The sequence below is a fragment of the Sminthopsis crassicaudata genome, chromosome 4, assembly GCF_048593235.1.
Source record: "Sminthopsis crassicaudata isolate SCR6 chromosome 4, ASM4859323v1, whole genome shotgun sequence".
Lineage (NCBI taxonomy): Eukaryota > Metazoa > Chordata > Mammalia > Dasyuromorphia > Dasyuridae > Sminthopsis > Sminthopsis crassicaudata.
In genome coordinates this window covers 307830588-307848953 of record NC_133620.1, presented here as the reverse complement: position 1 = coordinate 307848953, position 18366 = coordinate 307830588, and the positions used below count along the sequence as shown (strand labels likewise).

The 18366-nt window shown below is 36.3% G+C and overlaps 1 protein-coding gene across 5 annotated transcripts in view; it reads left to right on the top strand.

Moving 5' to 3' along the window:
* The window catches only part of ARHGAP44 (Rho GTPase activating protein 44), a 175502-nt gene extending 157731 nt beyond the window's left edge, over positions 1–17771 (top strand). For all 5 annotated transcript variants that reach the window (XM_074312027.1, XM_074312026.1, XM_074312029.1 and 2 more), the window contains 2 exons: positions 1327–1701; positions 7503–17771. In XM_074312027.1, coding sequence (XP_074168128.1) covers positions 1327–1701; positions 7503–7642 — 515 coding nt within the window. In that variant the 3' untranslated portion in view covers positions 7643–17771. The remainder of the gene's footprint in view (positions 1–1326; positions 1702–7502) is intronic.
* The last annotated feature ends 595 nt before the right edge of the window (positions 17772–18366 follow it).

The window sequence follows — 18366 nt, the reverse complement described above, 5'->3', positions numbered from 1 at the left end:
TTCTGGTCAAAAAAATTTTATGAGCTATTTGTTTCAATCTAGTTCTAAATAGTCTCTCTTTTTCACACCTCCAGTTGTCAATACCAGTTTATCTCTTAGAAGAGATAGGAAAACATTGAGAAATTGGCATATTTGCATTGAACAGGATAGCTAATTTTGTACATTTAGATTTAGGATTGCCATCTATTCCCACTCCTTCATTCTACAAATGAGGAAACGGAGGTTCAGAGAAATGAAGAAGCTTGTCTCAGGTCACCCAGGCAGAAGGAAAATTTGAATGCAGATTCTAAATACAATAGATTTTCTTTTCAGTATAGTGAGCCTTTGTCTAAACATTTGGATGGAACATTAAACATTTGGTCATTTACTCAATGTGCTATCAATATGATATTCAGCAACCAGTCTAAAGTCTTGTACTTTAAGTTGAATTTACCCAGTTGGCTAATTATATGGGCATTATTGTGATTCAATCTTCATAATATACTCAAATATTCTAACTTTTTTAAAAAGTGTAAATGTCAGCTTCTCTTGGTTAGATTGCATTCAGTGACACACTTCCTCTCTGTCAGTATTATTTCTGATAACTTAATGTTAAAATTTATGCTTTCATCAGCAACTGTGAGTTCAACTATGGGTTGTGAATGGTACACTTACCTACCCCCTACCCCATAGGGTTCTGCAAGTGAATAGTGTATGTCATAACAGGAAAAATCTCACTTCCCCAAAGTTAATACATGTAGTATCTAGACTTCCATTCCCATTCTAAGATTCAGCAATAATCCCATTCCCCTCAAAAAAAAAAACAAAACAAAACTGAAATTAAGTTAGAGTATGATATATCAAATATAAATTTGATACTAGAAATAACTATGTTTAAGTTCTGCACTTTCAGGGAGAAAAATATGGGATTATTATAGGCATAATTGAATTATTCAGTTATAATTCAATTATTCAAATTAGTGTTCTTTAATTTGGAAAAATTCTCTTTAGTTACTTCTGCAGTTTTTCTGGATATTATGCACAGCAGTAACTTGTAACAGTAGGACATAATACGGTAGAAATTCTGAGAGAATATCTGCTATTAATTTCTTCGTTATACTCTGTTGAGGTTTGAACCCTTACCATTTAATTTATCCTGCATGTATATTGCATGTAATAAGTTCTAAATAAATGTTGTTGAATGAATGTACACAAGGATTAATTAAGCAGTAGTTTTCAGTATCTATTAGATTTAGTAAAAGGTCAGGATAAGAATATAAAACTATATTTAGAAGCTAAGTGAAGTGATTGCAATTTAATAATATTTTAAATTTATTTTTCTTTCAGTTTCAAAGAAGCTGGCACCTATACCACCCAAGGTCACCTTCAGTCAGTTAGGTGGTATGACTGACCAGTCTGCTGGCCAGCCATCCCCAGTCAGCCTGTCTCCCACACCACCAAGCACTCCTTCTCCCTATGGACTTAACTATCCTCAAGGTTATTTATTGGTTTCAGGCCAGCTTCCCCCTGCTACAACACCTTCTTTCTCTGCTCCTGTCATCACAAGCACTTTAAGCAAATCACGACCCACTCCTAAGCCTCGACAGAGACCCACTTTGCCACCTCCACAGCCTCCTACAGTAAACACCTCTGGCTCAGGTTCACAGTCTGTGAACCACCTTGTGATAGATGGCATGTCCTCTGGGGAAAGCATGTCTACAGGTAACAAAGCCACTGGCTCTCTAAAAGTTTTCTATGAACTTTAATAGAATATGAATGACAGAAAGTTTATTTGATTTTATTGATGGCTAATCTATTTCTGTTTACCATTGAGATTGTTGTGTTCATGTCATGTGTAACTTCTAAGATAATATCCTTTTACTCCTAGTAACAAAGCCATTGAAAAGCAGCTAGAATTTAGGTCATTTTGCAAAGAGCCCAGGTCCTTTTTTTGAACTTAACATTTTGATATTGATACCTGATGTTTCATACATTTTTAATTTCTCTGAAGAAGTAAATCTTTAAAAAGTCCTTTGAAAATGTGAAAAAAAATGACAGGAATGTGGATAACTAATGAAACAACAGGCATCAAAATAGGCTTGTCTGCCTTTTTTGCTTAAAGATTTGGGAGTTTTCTGTTGCTATGTGAAATGGATAGAATCACAAAACTTGTCTGAGTCCCAGATTAAGAGAGGATGAACAAGTAACTGAATAAAGGCATTTGTATAGTTAGTCAATTGAATATGTTAACATGACACTGATAAAAAGAAGGACCCAAAATTTTTTTTTAAAGTATAATGACACATCATTCCTCTTTATACAAATTGAGAATCTTGATGGCATTATAGTTTTTGGCTAGGATCCTAAATAGTGAGCTATAATTTATCTTCATGTTCATCAATAAAGATTTTTATTTTAATAAATAAAATAGCTAAGCTGTTTTCCCACCTAAATTGATTTTTTCCATTTTTAAGAATAAAAGTCCAATCCACAGATATGTTCAGTAAGTATGACTTGTTGAAAAAGGAAAAAGAAAGCACTTTTGAAATCCACTTTCTTTCAAGGCATTGACCAAGCCCAAGTATAGATTTAAAGGTGAATTTTAAAGCATACTTGATATGAATGATTAATGCCATAGAAAAGTTTCCATTATTTAGGAAGTCAAAACTTTGGGTCAGGTAAACCTCTACTGAGAGAGCAGATAGTTTGATGCTTGACTCCAGGAACAAAAGGATATCTTCTTAGACAATATGCCTGCTTAGCTTGATAGTAATAATAGTCCATTTAATGTGACTTTTGAAATAACTTCATGAACAGGCAGCTTTATTTTTAAACATTGTCTAAAGCTTCTGGATTTGCACTCATGCAGATCCTAGGTTAAACAGGTTTTCTTTGTAGTCTTCTCAAAAGGAGTCACATTTTTCATTTCATTTTAAACTATCCAGTAGCTTCAACAGAGTTATTAAGAATGATTTACAGTTTATAAGACAGCAATCATTATAATGATGTAAAAGAAGAAGCACTTGTATAGTGCCTATTATGTGCCAGGAACTGTGCTACATATTTTACAATTATCTTATTTGATCCCTACAACAACTCATAAGGTTATAATCCATTATGATGGATTATTGCATGTATGTATGGTTATTAAGTTATAGGAAAAGTCCTTGAAAAACATATTTAAACACCATTTTCATTTGCTTCATTAAATGGTGCCTTTTTTCCTAACAAAAGACCTTAATCTTTCAAGCCAAGGCATTTTTACAAATGTATACTTGCTGTTCATTTATTTTTTTTCTTATTCAGCATCCATGTTCCCAAACTGATTTTTTTAATAGTAATACATTTCAAAACAACGGTCTCTGTAAGCAAAAAATAAAATAAAATAAAATAAAAAATCCCAAGACACCTTTATAGTAGCTGATGTAGAATAGAAAACACTCCCTTATAATGGATCACATCATTCTGCTTTCTTACCCTTTCCAAGTACAAGAAGGAAGAAGAGGGTAGTGGAAATTATCAAGAGTAATTTAAAGAGATTTAGGAAAGTTTTAAAGAAAAAAAGAAATATATATTTGATTTTTAAAATGGGATGGGATATCTTTTTTTAGAAAAAAAATTTTTGGGAGGGACCAGAAAGCAGTGACCTTTTAGTTTTTAAATAGTTCATGGCAGAATTTGAGAACAAATATATATTTCCCTATACAAACATACACACAGACAGTTTTTTTTTTTTTTGGTTGTTGTTATTGCTGTTGTTGCTTTCCAAACTGTTGAGTTTTGTCCTAATTTTTACAAGTCTTTGAAATAATTTTTGTAGCCCATAGTATAATGCCTGTAATTATTTTGTTTGCTTAACTGGTTCTTAACTGAATTCTACCTTACTGTGATTTTCAGCATTTTCTCAGTTTTGTTCTTGTTTCCTTGTTTTTATTCCTTTCTCCGAATCCTATCATTATGTCATTGCAGCTGTTTGACAATGAGTGGAGCAATTGTGGATAAGTATGAGGGGGATTTTCAGGGTAAGCTGGCATCCCAGTCTCCATCTCCCTTCTAATTCTGAAGGCTAATCCAGGTCAATTTGACAGCTGCTGTCACTAACTCATCACCTCTGCATGTGGCTCAACCTGAGTTGCATGGCTGTGTGGCTCTTACTGATTCCACAAGCTCACTAACAATGAATTTATTAGTAAGCTTATTTGGCTTCTTAGAACTGCTGACCTTCTTTTTCAATTTTATGCTTCAATTAAGGAAAAAACATCTTTCCTTCCCTTCTCCCCAAAATCACCTCATCAACTGTTTTTTAATACTTGTATAAGCATCTTCCCTTTATTTGATTATGGATATTTCTACCCAGGGATGTTCATGTGCTGTAGGTTGGCTGATCATATGACTTTCTATTCCAAAGAATGAACTTTGTCCTAGAGTCCCAATGCTTCCTGGAAGTATTCTTAGAGAAAATACTTTAGAAGTCAGGTGGAAGAATTATAAATTGTTAATAGAGGGCCTTACTGCTATTGACTAGGTTCTAATGGATGAACCAGAAGTAACCCTTTTTTATCTCAACTCTTCCCAAAGATGTAAAGTAGCATCCTCATTGACCCTTCTGGAATTTGAACAAGCCTTCAAAAGCAAAATCAAAAGATTTTAGAAGGGATTATGGATAGTCTGATCTAGCTAGCTCACTCACTTTACAGATAAGAAAAATGAAGCTCAGGAAGGTGAAGTAAATTGCTCTCAGGTCACATAAATGGTAGCAAAAGGGAGGATTTAAAAGCAGATACGTTGGCTTCCAGTCAAATGCGTTCCATAAAAAGTACTTTTAAAACAAAAACTAGGATATAAATTGGGATTTATATAGCTTATCTGAACATATTTCTTAGTTTTGGGGAATCTTTTTGTATTCAAAACTAACTACAGTGTTTCATTTTAGAAGAGAAATATAGTCAGATTATTTAAACTATTCAGATTAAACCACTGAACCCACCAGAAGTATTGTTCTAATTCATTTTTGTGTACTCCAGAAATTTAGATGTATTAATGCATTTCTACTTGCCTTCAATTAATATTTCCCTAGTACTCAGAATATCAAAGAAAACAAGATTACATAGAAACTGGAAGAATAAACTGGAACAAAAAATCTGAGACAGGAAGGATTTTTCTTTTACAAACTTATTGAGATAACTTTCAAATATTCTCAAACTAGTCCAAATTGACACCACGTAACAATACAACCATGGTTACTGTGTAAGAAAATTATGATGATGCTTTATAGAAATACATATCCTTCCTTTGGGCAAAAACAACTTTCTAGAGAATTAGAAAGTTTTCTTTGAATAGCAAAAGGAATTAGAGTAAAATATTCACAAGGACAATTTAGCTTTCTTGGGATCTCAGAGAAAAGAGTAAGCTAAAACTGGCATTTGTTTCTTCTGTTAGGTTTTAGTTGAATAAAAGGACTGACCATTATAAATCTTGCAGTGGCCATTGTGTGAGTTTGGTGTTATGATTGCTCCCTTTGCTTGCTAAATGTTCTAACTTTCAACATTAAATGTCAGGTAGAAGAATAGGGGAAGCCCACTTGCCTCCTCCTTTTGGCATTGCAGCGACCAAAACAGGCCCATCTACCTAGGTGAAGGGAGGACAAATACCAGGCTTATCAACCTTACTCACTTTACCAGCTGATAGTTGAGCTCTTTAGCCCCAATGTCTCTGCCTGTCACTGTGTCTTTACATTTAGAATGGGGTTGGCCTATCAGAGCCAAGTTTTGATAAGAATGTTTTCTGGGGCTACCCAAGAAATAAGAAATAAACTCCTTTCCAGCAAGGTGGAATGACTTCATTATCCTGTTTTGTGGGGAGCTACAATACTACAGAACAACTATTTTGCTTCCCCCTCAAGTTGCTCTGGATATATAATGGCCAGATAGTGGCAGGTATGTAAAGATATATTAAAGATATATATATTCAATCAGCCTTGAGTTGTATCTTGCCAAATAGCTTAACATAAATAATAACAAACCCAAAGTAAAAGAAATCACATTGTTTTGCTAATGCCCTTTTCTCTAGGGGGGTTGAGGGGAAAAGGAGAAATGGTATCACAAATTGTTTAAGTTCTGGCTTTTTAGCTGAAGACACTGGGAGATATTCTCCTAATATTTCTGCCAGAAGAAATCTGACTTAGGTTGCTTCTTTTGCATCATCACAAATCTTTAAATTTTGTGTTTGGAGTAGATTAGATTAGATTAGGTAAACCCCATTTATAAAATCTGTACTTTACAGTTTTCCACAATCCAATGTTTGGAGCTCTGCAGCTTCTTACTAATTCCACATTTCTTTACCACTAGCTTAATTGTTCTTAAGAACTACTTAAGGAATATATACATATGTTTAATATGTGTGTGCATATATATATATATGTATATATATATATATATATGTGTGTGTGTGTGTGTATATAAAAGAGGATTAAATTAAACTACAATTATTATTTTCTTCAACCAACAGTATCTCAAACAAGGGTAATTACTCCAATTAAAGATGTTCTAGGATTTCCATACATACATTGGCCTAATGACAGGCACTTTGTTCCTCTGAGTCATGCAAAGTCTTTTACATCCCACCTTGCCCCTCATGAGGACCTAATCTCCTGAAAAAATGCCTTTTCAAAGGAACTAAGGTAACTTTAAGGGTGATCAAGAAGGATTTTAGATCTGTCATAATAGAGGATAGTGCCAAAGCTTTAAGAGCTTTGGGCCAGTGTATTGTGACTGAAATTAAGGGCAGAGAACCAATTCCAATCAATGCACTTCATGTTTCCTTATGTAACAGAAATCTAATATATTTCCAATTATTCCTAAGCTTGTTGAGGTGAAGAATCCAATTGAAGCTTTTTTTTGGAAGTGGCAGGAAGCATCAGATTTACCTTCTTACACTCTTCATAAGAGCTGGCTAGGCAATTAACTGGAACCTTCTCAGTATCCAGAAGGCTGGGTTTTTTTTCTCCATTATAGTACTGAAATAGGACAAAATTACCAATAAAGAATTACTTCAGGGGGCAGCTAGCTGGCGCAGTGGATAAAGCACCAGCCTTGAATTCAGGAGGACCCGAGTTCAAATCTGGTCTCAGACACTTAACACTTCCTAGCTGTGTGACCCTGGGCAAGTCACTTAACCCCAGCCTCAGGAAAAAAATAAAAATAAAATAAGAATTACTTCATATTTTAATGCAATTCAAGGATAGAATCTGGATGTCTTAGTCTCTCCAATCTTATTACAAAATAGGAACAAGAAGAGCTTAATCACAAACATTTCTCATCTTTGCATTAAGTAGTAGACTAAATAATAAATGTAATCATCTCTTTAAAAAAAAAAAAGTGTGTATGAGTATGCATGTGGTATGTGGATGTGTGTGGGGGGAGGTTCTGGAATGGGCCACAATTTCCTGCTTCGTAATGCTGACTCTACTTGCACTTTTTTAGTAAGAGGCACTATATCAATGACTTTTCTTTGCCCATTTCCAGATCTTTTCCACTTTGATATCCCTTCTATCCACGTAGAGCTTGGGTCTTCACTCCACCCTGGTCTCCTGGAGCACATGACAAGACAATCAGGGACTGAGAAAAGAGACTCAGAGGAAGAGTCAGAAAGCACTGCCCTTTGACACTGCACCTCCTTACTCGACACTCTTGTACATACACATGCCCCCAGAAATACTTCAAGGATGAATATGTCCAGTGCTCTTGCTAAGCATTCTCCCTTAGAACTTTGTTCTTTCACTTCCAACATGAAGTTGGACTTCAAAGAAAACCATTGATCTCATCTATGGCAAGTTTTAATGATACAGTGGTTTTGTTTTAGGGGTTAAGTTTAGCCTTCTCCAATCATTGCCTTTTGACTTGGTACCTAAGTGAATTTTTATCTTCAGCCCTGTGTGGAGTAATATCTGGCCTCTCTCTATCCAGATACTGTTTGTGTAATAAATCCTTATATTTCCCAAAAGGAAGAGTTGTGAAAATTCTCTTGCATCCAAACACTGGTCTATTTCAAACTGTGGAATCCTACCTGTTAGTTGATTGCCCCACTCTTCTCAAGGATGGAGAATTCACATCCATAGAAAGACCTATAAGTTCTGAAGATGATGTTTTCTTTTAATGATCCCATAATCACTTGATTATACAAGCTTGCAAAGTCTTAGGATCTCGTAAGCATTTGGTTTGCAAGGTATGCTCATGTCCATCAACCTGTGAATTATCTCTTTATTACAAAGTTACAATTTTATAGCAATAATTCCATGTCCTAATATGTGGGAGTGACTAAATGGAACAGGCAAATGAATGCTATAAGATGAATTTGCAAAATCTCTTCAATGGCATTAATCACACCAATCCTTTGATTTACATAGTGATAGGGAAAGAGAGATGAGGGAAAAGGACATATGACCACTGATCCAAGAAATGATTGCAGGGCAGAAGGGATTAAAATTTTTGGCTTAAAATTATAAGTGGAGTGAAATATTAAATTCAGGTCATGCATGAACATAAAAGTTTAAGGCTTTATCCTTTGGAAAAATATACATACTATAATGTCATATTTGTATATATAAAATCTCTATATTTGTTTAATTTGAGATGTTTCATCTAAACTAATGTACAAATGTACAATGAAAACTTAAATGCTTTGTTATTTTCCCCAACATATTGTAAAATAATTCTTTGCAGGATTTGCAGATTAAAGATGTTGTAGGCTTTGCACATTTAATAGCAAGTATAGCTCATTATCTAGTTTGTAAATGTATTAAGAGGTGGAGGAATCACCTTTATACATGCATAAATTGTCAAAAATAATGTTATTAAAGTATTTATTGTTGCTAAGTATGGAATATTTTGTTGTATTTACCAAAAAGAAAAAAAAAATGAAAGCCACAAGTCTCAGATTCAATTTATCTAAGTTGGTATCTCAGAGGAATTGTCTGGTACAGAAATGGTGAGGGGTCACCATTTATTTAAAAAGCTGGAGAGATCTCTAGAGTAAAGCAAAGTTTATTGTACATTCTTCCTTAGAGAGGAAGCGCCTCCTGTGGGCAGGACAGCCCCTTTAATCCCTAAGGCAAACACCTCCTCCCACCACTGACCATCATCCTCATTGGCTGAGAGTCTTACATTCTAAACTCAAGATCTACCCACGAAATTGAACTTGACCAATAAGTACATAGTTGCCCATATTTGACTGAAATAGGGAGGAGATTGTGTCATGGGAGGGTAGCAGGAAAGGGACTTGATTATGCCCTTGAATCAATGCTCAAAATCCTTCAGGCCTACTCAAACTCTGAAGTAGTTACTCGATTTTCACAACTGTCACCTCATCTCATTCAGAATCAATAAATATAAGTTCTAAACCCAGGATTGCACTACCCAACTGTGAGACCTGGACACAAATTCTTTAATTTCTAACGTGATTTTCCATCAATGAAAAAGGAAAATAGAACTACCTGTCCTGCCAATTTCACAGGATTGTTGTGAAAATGAAATGAGCTTGGTCAGTAGAAAAACACCCTAAAAATGTCAGGTGATGGTATTCTTTCAAATACATGTTTTCAAAAAACTCTAAAATGGAGGTAAATCAAGTGTCTATTAGTCTTCTATTAGCCTTTTCCTCATCCATGAGTTCCTGGAAATATCTTTTTACTGTAACATTATCAAGCTGAATACTAACATTATTTTTGCAAAATTATCTCATATGAATCAACACCCAAAGAAATGGTTAAGAAGTAGCCAATTTTGTTAAGTTCCTAGTTCTTAAGGTCAAATAAGTCAATTTTGCTTTATCATGAGAGAGGAAAAAGGTTATGACTACAGGAAAATGGGAATCTCCCACCCACACATAATGAAGAGCTTTTAGGTAATCCTTTCCTTCCAGTCATTCATCTCCACCAAAAGAATATAGTTGTCAATAATCATTTATTAATAAGCCATTCTCCTATTGATAAATGGTCAAAGGATACAAACAATTTTCAAACGAAAAAACTGAAATGATTTCTAGTTATATGAAAGTGTTCCAAATCATTATTGATCAGAGAAATGCAAATTAAGACAACTCTGAGATATCACTACACACTTCTCAGATTGGCTAAGATGACAAAAAAAGATAATGACGAATGTTGGAGAGGATGTGGGAAAACTGAGACAATGATACATTGTTGGTTGAGTTGTGAAAGGATCCAACCATTCTGGAGAGCAATCTGGAACTATACTCAAAAAGTTACCAAACTATGCATACTCTTTGATGCAGCAGTGTTACTTATATCCCAAAAAGATACTGAAGAAGGGAAAGGGACCTGTATGTGCAAAAATGTTGATGGCAACCTTTTTTGTAGTGGCTAGAAACTGGAAATTGAATGGATGCCCACTAATTGAAGAATGGCTGAATAAATTTGTGGTATATGAATGTTATGGAATATTATTGTTCTCTAAGAAATGACCAGCATAATGAATACAGAGAGGCTTAGACAGACATACATGAACTGATGCTAAGTGAAATGAGCAGAACCAGGAGACCATTATACACTTTAACTATACTATATGATGATCAATTCTGATGGACGTGGTTCTCTTCAACAATGAAAGGATCCAAATCAGTTCCAGTTGATCAGTAACGAACAAAACCAGCTACACCCAGAAAAAGAACACTGGGAAATGAGTATTGGTGACAACATAGCATTTCTACTCTTTCTGTTATTGTTTGCTTGCATTTTTGTTTTTTCTTCTCAGGTTATTTTTACCTTTTTTCTAAATCTGATTTTTCTTGTGCAACAAGATAACTGTATAAATATGTATACATATATTGTATTTAACATATACTTTAACATATTTAACATGTATGGGACTACCTGCCATTTAGGAGAGGAGTGGAGGGAAGGAGGGAAAAGTTGAAAGAAGTTTTTGCAAGAATAAATGTTGAAAAATTACCCATGCATATGTTTTGTATATAAAAAGCTATAATAAGTGCTTGGGATAAAAAGATTGGCCAAAGCCACAGTTTCTCCTCTCAAAAAGTTCACATTCTGGGAAATGACATCCAATTATGTATAAAAAAATATAAGAATAGTTGCAAGTTAATCTCAAAGGGAATGCAAGGAAGGTAGGAGGGCACCTTATTTTGAAAGAATTTGAGCTTAGTCTACAAGGAAGTTATGGAAGTCAATAGGTCTACCTAAGAAGGAGAAAACATTCTTTGTTATTGTCTTTGGCAAATGATAAGGCTAGGTAACAATTGATGTAAAGAATCTCTTCTTTCACCTAGTGGGGGGAAAAACAAAAACAAACAAACAAAAAACCCTAAATAAATAAAACTGGAAGACCTCATGGTTTCTGGCCAAAGCGGAAAATGACTGCTATTTACATTCAATCTGAGTCAATCAGGGGTTTGGCCTAGGACCTATTAGTGGCCAATGGTTTAAGGCATGGTCCTTAAGGAAAAAAATCCATCCAGTAAACCCTAAGGTATCTTGGAAGGATTCAAAGGTACAAACGGAAAAACAAATCCTTTTAAGAGCATCTGTAAGTGAGAGTATATTACCTTACATGGACAGAGGGAGGAAAGGAAAGGAAAGAAGGAAAGGGGGAAGGAAAAATGAAGAGAGGAAAGGAAGAAAGAAGGAAGGAGGGAATCTTCCAACTGACCAATTTAACTTTGTGGACTAGCTTTACTCACTTAGGACCATGACATCAGGAAGGTGAGGCCATGACATCAGGAAGGTGAGGCCATGACATGTAAATGAATTGAATTTAAGTGAGGAGGGGTTATGCAAGATCACCTGCCTCAGTTATTACTTAGCCTTGATCCCTGAATGGGTGTGGTCTCAGGTAAACTGAGACCAGTTCAAGACCTTTAATTTAAAAAGGCCAAGGTCTCTCACTGCATTCCAGGTCATCTCCAGTCATCCTGATCTGTCTCTAGCCACAGGACCCAGAGGGCTCTAGAGGGGAAAGTGAGGCAAGTGATCTGGCACAGTCTTCTCTCACTTAAATTCAATTTATTTTGCATGTCACGGTCCACTTTTGAGAACAAAGGACAAACAACAACTGGCAAATGCCAAAAAGTTTGAGGCTAAAGCTGGTTGAGTGTTGTTTACAAGCAATAGTAAGGTCAATATAGCTCAATAATAGAGAAGATGGGTATAAAATCTAATAAAATTGTAAAGGCAAGAAAAGGTCATGATTTGAAGGGCTTTAAATGATACCATTTTATATTTGATCCTGAAGTATTTTAATAGAAAAGTTTCTGAGAAGAGAGCCACATCTGTACCTGAAAAAAATTATTTTGTCATCTGAATGTATTAAGATGCATTAGGAATTGAGAGAGGCTTGAGGAAAGGGGACCAGCCAGAAAACTATTTTAAGGTGTGAGGTGATAAAGGCTTGTACCAGGATGGTTAATTTTGTGAGCACCTGATGTCTACTCCTTGTATTCTAGTCGCCAAAAAGGGGATATTGTAACACTGGTAGTACTGGATCTAGCACCAGTGTATAAACATTAGTATCAACCCTTTGTATCTTGATAGAATTTTTATATAACATAAGCAAACGCAATAGAAGGATTAAAGTAGACTCCTTACAGCAGTCAGGACATTCTTGAATCTCTGTAGTTCCCCCCAATGCAGTATCATTCTTAAAGCACTCAGCTACCCTAATCATTCTAAAGCAAAGAATTTAAGTGACTTGCTCACTTAAGTGACACAGCTAATAAATGTCTGAAGTTTGATTTGACTCAAATCTTCTGAACTACAGGTCCAATTCTCTATCCACTACCCCACCTCTGGAAACAGCACTTAAATGGGAAAAAAGGGCCATATGAAGTGGAGAAGGGGAAAAAAAAAACAAAAACCTTTGTCAAAGTAATAGAATGTAAAAGGGCTACTGTGAATTTGGGAGCTAAAAAAACAGATCTAGAGCTCATTCTATAGAGGTGGGAACTTGCAGCTACAAAAGAGTTTTTGTGTTCCTACATATATAAAGGAAACTCAAAGAAGCTATCAATTCAGTAAGGGTCAAAGAACAAAAATAAGTAGTGCAGTAGTAGCTGATGTCACGTTACTCACAGATAAAAAAACCAGCTATTCACACATGATGAAAAAAAGAAACGTCTTTCCTGTGTATCCAAGATAAAGGTGAACACTTCCCAAGACCAAACAATGCAAATTACTACTCATTTCTAGTGATAAAAAATATAGATGAAGAGTCTAAAAAGTATTGAAAGTGATTACCAAGACTCAGACAAAGAAAATAAAGGCTAGACACTAAATGCATTTTTTTTCATGTTGTCCACTCAAGGCAAGATATAGAAAAATATTAGGCAAATATGGCTTAAGTTGACTAAAATGATCTTTAAAAATGAAATTTGGACTTCTGAATTATAGCTTAAAATACAGGAATGGCAGTCTCCTTAATCAAGGAGGCAGCACATCTTGTAAAGTCTAGTAAGAATATATTTATCTATCTTATAAAGCTAATCAAAAAGGCTTAAAAATAAAAATGGGAAAAGTTGAAAACTGTCTATCTTCAGCAAGTATTATACCAAAGAAAAAATCTACAGTGAAGTAAGATAGAAATTGGGGCACCTAAAAGTATAAAATCCATTGTCTTAAAAAGCCCACACATATATTGTTTTGAACCCAGCAATGACACTACTAGGTCTATTCAAAAATATTTCTAGCAACTCTTTTCTGTGGTGAAAAAGAATTGGAAATTGAGGAGATGTCCAATAATTGGGAAACAGATGAAGAAAATGTATATATGATCATGTTGGAATACTACTGTGCTATAAGAAATAATGAGCAGGATGGTTTCAGTAAAATCTGGGAAGACTTACACAAACTGATTCAAAGTGAAGTAAGTAGAAACAGAACATTTGTAATGATCAGTTGACTTAGCTACTCTGATTAACACAAAGATCTAAAACAATTCCAAAGTACTCATGACTACATGCAGAGAGAGACAAACTGAAGCACACTTTTTCATTTTTATTTTTCTTGGGTTTTTTTGTGTTTTCTTTTGAAACATAGCTAATACGTAAATGTTTTGCATCACAACACCGGTATAATCTAATACCATATTGTTTGCCTTCTCAAGGGGTGGAGTGGAAGGGAGAGAATTTAAAGTTTAAAAAATGAATGTTAAAAATGTTTTACATGTAATTGGGAAATATTTAATGAAATAAATATATTTTAAAAGCCTATACATAAATATTTAAATTTTAGATAATAAGTAAAAAAGTCTAGAAAGTACGCATAGGGCAAGAGCACTTGAGTATAAAGAGGTCACAGAGATTGCTGAAGTAACCCAATACTTTGAACATGAATCTTTATATATTTATATTACATTTGATGGGGGTTAAGGTCCCTTTAAGAAATCCTCCCCATGGCTGACCTTTGATTTACAAATCCTGGTCACCTGGTTTTCCCCATCCCCCATAGGATCTGAGCTAACTTGGGTTTTCCCAACCCCCACAGTTTAAACCCATAGAATTCTATTCAATGCTGACCTGGCTGAAAGCTCACCAGGAACCTGGGACTCCACCCAGCTTCAAGATCACCCATTATAAAAGGGGCTACTTTGCATAAGTCCTAAGCATGGCATCCTTATGTTGGTCATGCCAAGGGTTTCTGCCCACTGAACTTAATCCGGTGCCTTTTTATCTCCACCCTCAACTTTACTAACTAAACCTTACTTCCAAATCCTACAATAAACCCTTTTTGTCAATCTAGGTTTTAGGGCCTGTAAATTCATTTACAGGGGACTCTGTACGCGACTATCTTTGTGCCAACCCAAAAGGGGGTTCCTCTTCCCTAACTCTCATCATGTGGTGGTCCGCCCGGGGACCCTGAAAATTGTTACCCCAAAAACTAATCTTAACCTTTTCAGGTCTCTCAGAACCAATCTGGGTTCTCAGCTGCTTGCACAGTATTTTTCTGAGAAATCTATGTTCCTACCAGGGAATCTGGAACTCTGGATAAGGTAAAAGACTTTTCTTTTCTTTCCCTGTCTTGCAATGAACATCCAAGCTTCAGGCTTGAGTTGTTAGAGCTCTACCTTGCTGGGGCACAATTCCTTAGGAATTGCTGTGAACTGACAAAAGGTTTATTTTTATCTCATTCTCTGTCTTTAGAGATAAGAGAAGCTGCAAGAAGTTAGAAAACTAAACCTTTTTACCTGTCCAAAATCTAGACACATCTGACTCTAAAATTCTTCCTTAGCAGATACTGGGTTTGGAGAAGGCTGTTTCCAGAGACAAAAAACCTTCTTTTGCATCTCAAGGCATTTCTATTCCTTTTTCTTTAGCCAGAAAGCCGGCCCTCAGGCTAGAACGCTGAAACACTAGAGAAAGTGTCTCTTCTTCACCCCTCCCCCCCACAATGTGGTTGTTCTGAGGACCCCATCTCTCTCGGGGGTCCCAGGCCAGCAGTCTCCTTGATCTGTTCTGGGGGAGAAATCTGTGTTTGAGCCCTTCTCCCACTCAGGCTATAGCCATGAGGAGAAAGGTCTCTGGATTGGGGTGAACTTGGAGATGTGTCTCTACCTGACCTTGTGAGCCCTCACCATCACCACCAGAGAAGCACTAGGAAAGATAACATCTCTCCCTTCCCCCATCCTCTCTCTTTTCGAACCTCTCCCATGTGACTTGGCAACTTGCCATTTAACTGCACAGTAGAAAATTGGGGATACAAAACTTTTAAAATGGTACTTTGCCTTCGAGCTAGGGAAGCAAGTCAAGTCCTCCCATAGCTTTTACCTGGCTCTTAAAGGAGTCGAGGCTTTCAGCCCTCAAACTAGCTTGCTCCATATAGCTTTTCACCGTAGCAGCCTTTAAAACTGCTCCCTTTTTTTTCTTAAGCCTCAGGGCACACTTACCTGCTCTAGGACAGATAAAGCCTAAACATCTGCTCAGCCTTTCTCTGTCTCAGTAACCTTGCAGGTGGGAAACTTCTGACTTAGCTCCTGTTTTTCTCGATTGTCATTTATGGCCCCTGGCAACAATTAAAGGTTCCTTTTCTAAGTTTCGACCCTGGCCAGGTTTTAACTTGAAGAGAGACCTTTGTAATGTTGGCTGGGGAACAAAATTCCAATTCAATGCAAATTGTTAAGAGAGTGAGGATAGTTTCTTTTGTCTTTTTTTTTTCTCATTCCCTGACTGCAGGTGGGAGATAAGTTAAAAGGGAAAGATTGAAACTATTTAAAAACTCCTTAACTACTTTTAATTTGGTACATCTCTAGAATCTTTCTCTGTTCTGATGTGCTAGTTTTCTTTTACTGCCTCAGTTTCCTTAAACTGATCTCTTTCTTGCCTCAACTTCTCTGGCATTTCAGTCCATGAAGCCCAGGGACTATAGATCTATTTTCTCTAGGCTTCAAACTTTGGATTCTCAGATGCCCTTCAGCCTGGAGAACACTGACTGGAGACAACTGACTGGAACACCCCCTAGATGCCCTGCTGCCATCCCTCACACCTCACGCCTCACCACCTGGCATGAAACCCCAAATCTCTACAACCCTTGTCAGCTCGAAACAGTTAAGAGGAGATCATCACCCCTTTTCCCACATGCATCTGGAGGTGACAGTTTGAGGGGGGAACAAGAAGAGGGGACCCCGCTACTCTGAAGATCTTTGGAGAAAATCTTCAACCTTGCCTCAAATGAAGCTGCCCCAAATTTTTTTTAAATGAATTTAAGCCTTAGCTGTTTGAGGGGGGAAATGATGGGGGTTGAGGTCCCTTTAAGAAACCCTCTCCATGAAAGGGAGCTGTATGTGCCAAAATGTTTGTGGCAGCTCTTTTTATTGTAGCTAGAAACTGGAAGTTGAATGGATGCCCATCAATTGGAGAATGGTTGGGTAAATTATGGTATATGAAGGTTATGGAATATTATTGCTCTGTAAGAAATGACCAGCAGGAGGAATACAGAGAGGCCTGGAGAGACTTACATCAACTGATGCTGAGTGAAATGAACAGAACCAGAAGATCACTGTACACTTCAATGCTGTATGAAGAGGTATTCTGATGGAAGTGGATATCTTCAACATAAAGAATTTACACACATATATTGTATCTAGGTTATATTGTAACACATGTAAAATATATGGGATTACCTGTCATCAGGGGGAAGGAGTGGAGGGAGGGAGGGGACAATTTGGAAAAATGAATACAAGGGATAATATTATAAAAAATAAATAAATAAAAATAAATAAATAAGAAACCCTCTCCATGGCTGACCTTTGATTTACAAATGCTGGTCACCTGGCTTTCCCCATCCCCCACCAGATCTGAGCTAACTTGGATTTTCCCAACCCCCACAGTTTAAACCCACTGAATTCTATTCAATGCTGACCCTGGCAGAAAATTCGCTAGGAACCTGGGACTCCACCCACCTTCAAGATCACCAAGAGCCCTCATTTAAAAAGGGGCTACTTTGCAGAAGTCCTAAGCATGGCATCCTTATGTTGGTCATGCCAAGTGTTTCTGCCCACTGAACCTTAATCCGGTGCCCTTTTATCTCTATCTTCAACTTTACTAACTAAACCTTACTTTCAAATCCCTACAATAAACCCTTTTTATCAATCTAGGTTTTAGGGCCTGTAAATTCATTTACAGGGGACTCTGCACCATCACGCGACTATCTTTGCGCCGACCCAAAAGGGGGTTCTCCCTTCCCTAACTCTCATCACATTCAGGAACTACTATATTTCCAAAACAAAATAAAAAGGGAATAATACCTCATTATCACATACCCCTAATACAGAGTGCCCAACTTTTAGGTGCCTGCCTTTGCCAAAAAATAATCTGGAGGGTAAGAGAATCTTTTTCTCAACAGCATCTATGTAGGTGCTGCTATGGGTACCCAAGTAGCAATTAGATTATAATTGCTCTGAAAGTCTTGAAGAACAAGGAAGATATAAAGCAGCAAGACTGGAAGGACAAAGCAGGTGTGTATTATGGGATAATGGACAAAGGAGTGGTAGGGTATGTCGTAAACAACCAACCATATGATTTTCCACACTCCCTTAAAGAAGATAACACTTTGGATAGAAAAGGGCCACTTGAACAAAGAAATACAGATAATTTCAGGAAACTAAAATCATAATATATTCATATTCAATCATGCAGACATCTACCGGAATACTCACTCTGCCAAAAGCAGGTGAGCTACTCACTTCTTGAGATGTCTTAATGTCAATTTCTTCCTTCAAAAAAATGGAAGGACAAGGAGAAATTTCATGTTAAATCTGATTCTCACAGAATATAATTGGATATTAGGATTAAAATGATGAGAAACCAGGTGAGGAAAAAATTGACTTCTTTTTCCCTCTAAAATATAAAACAGAGGACAAGAAAGCA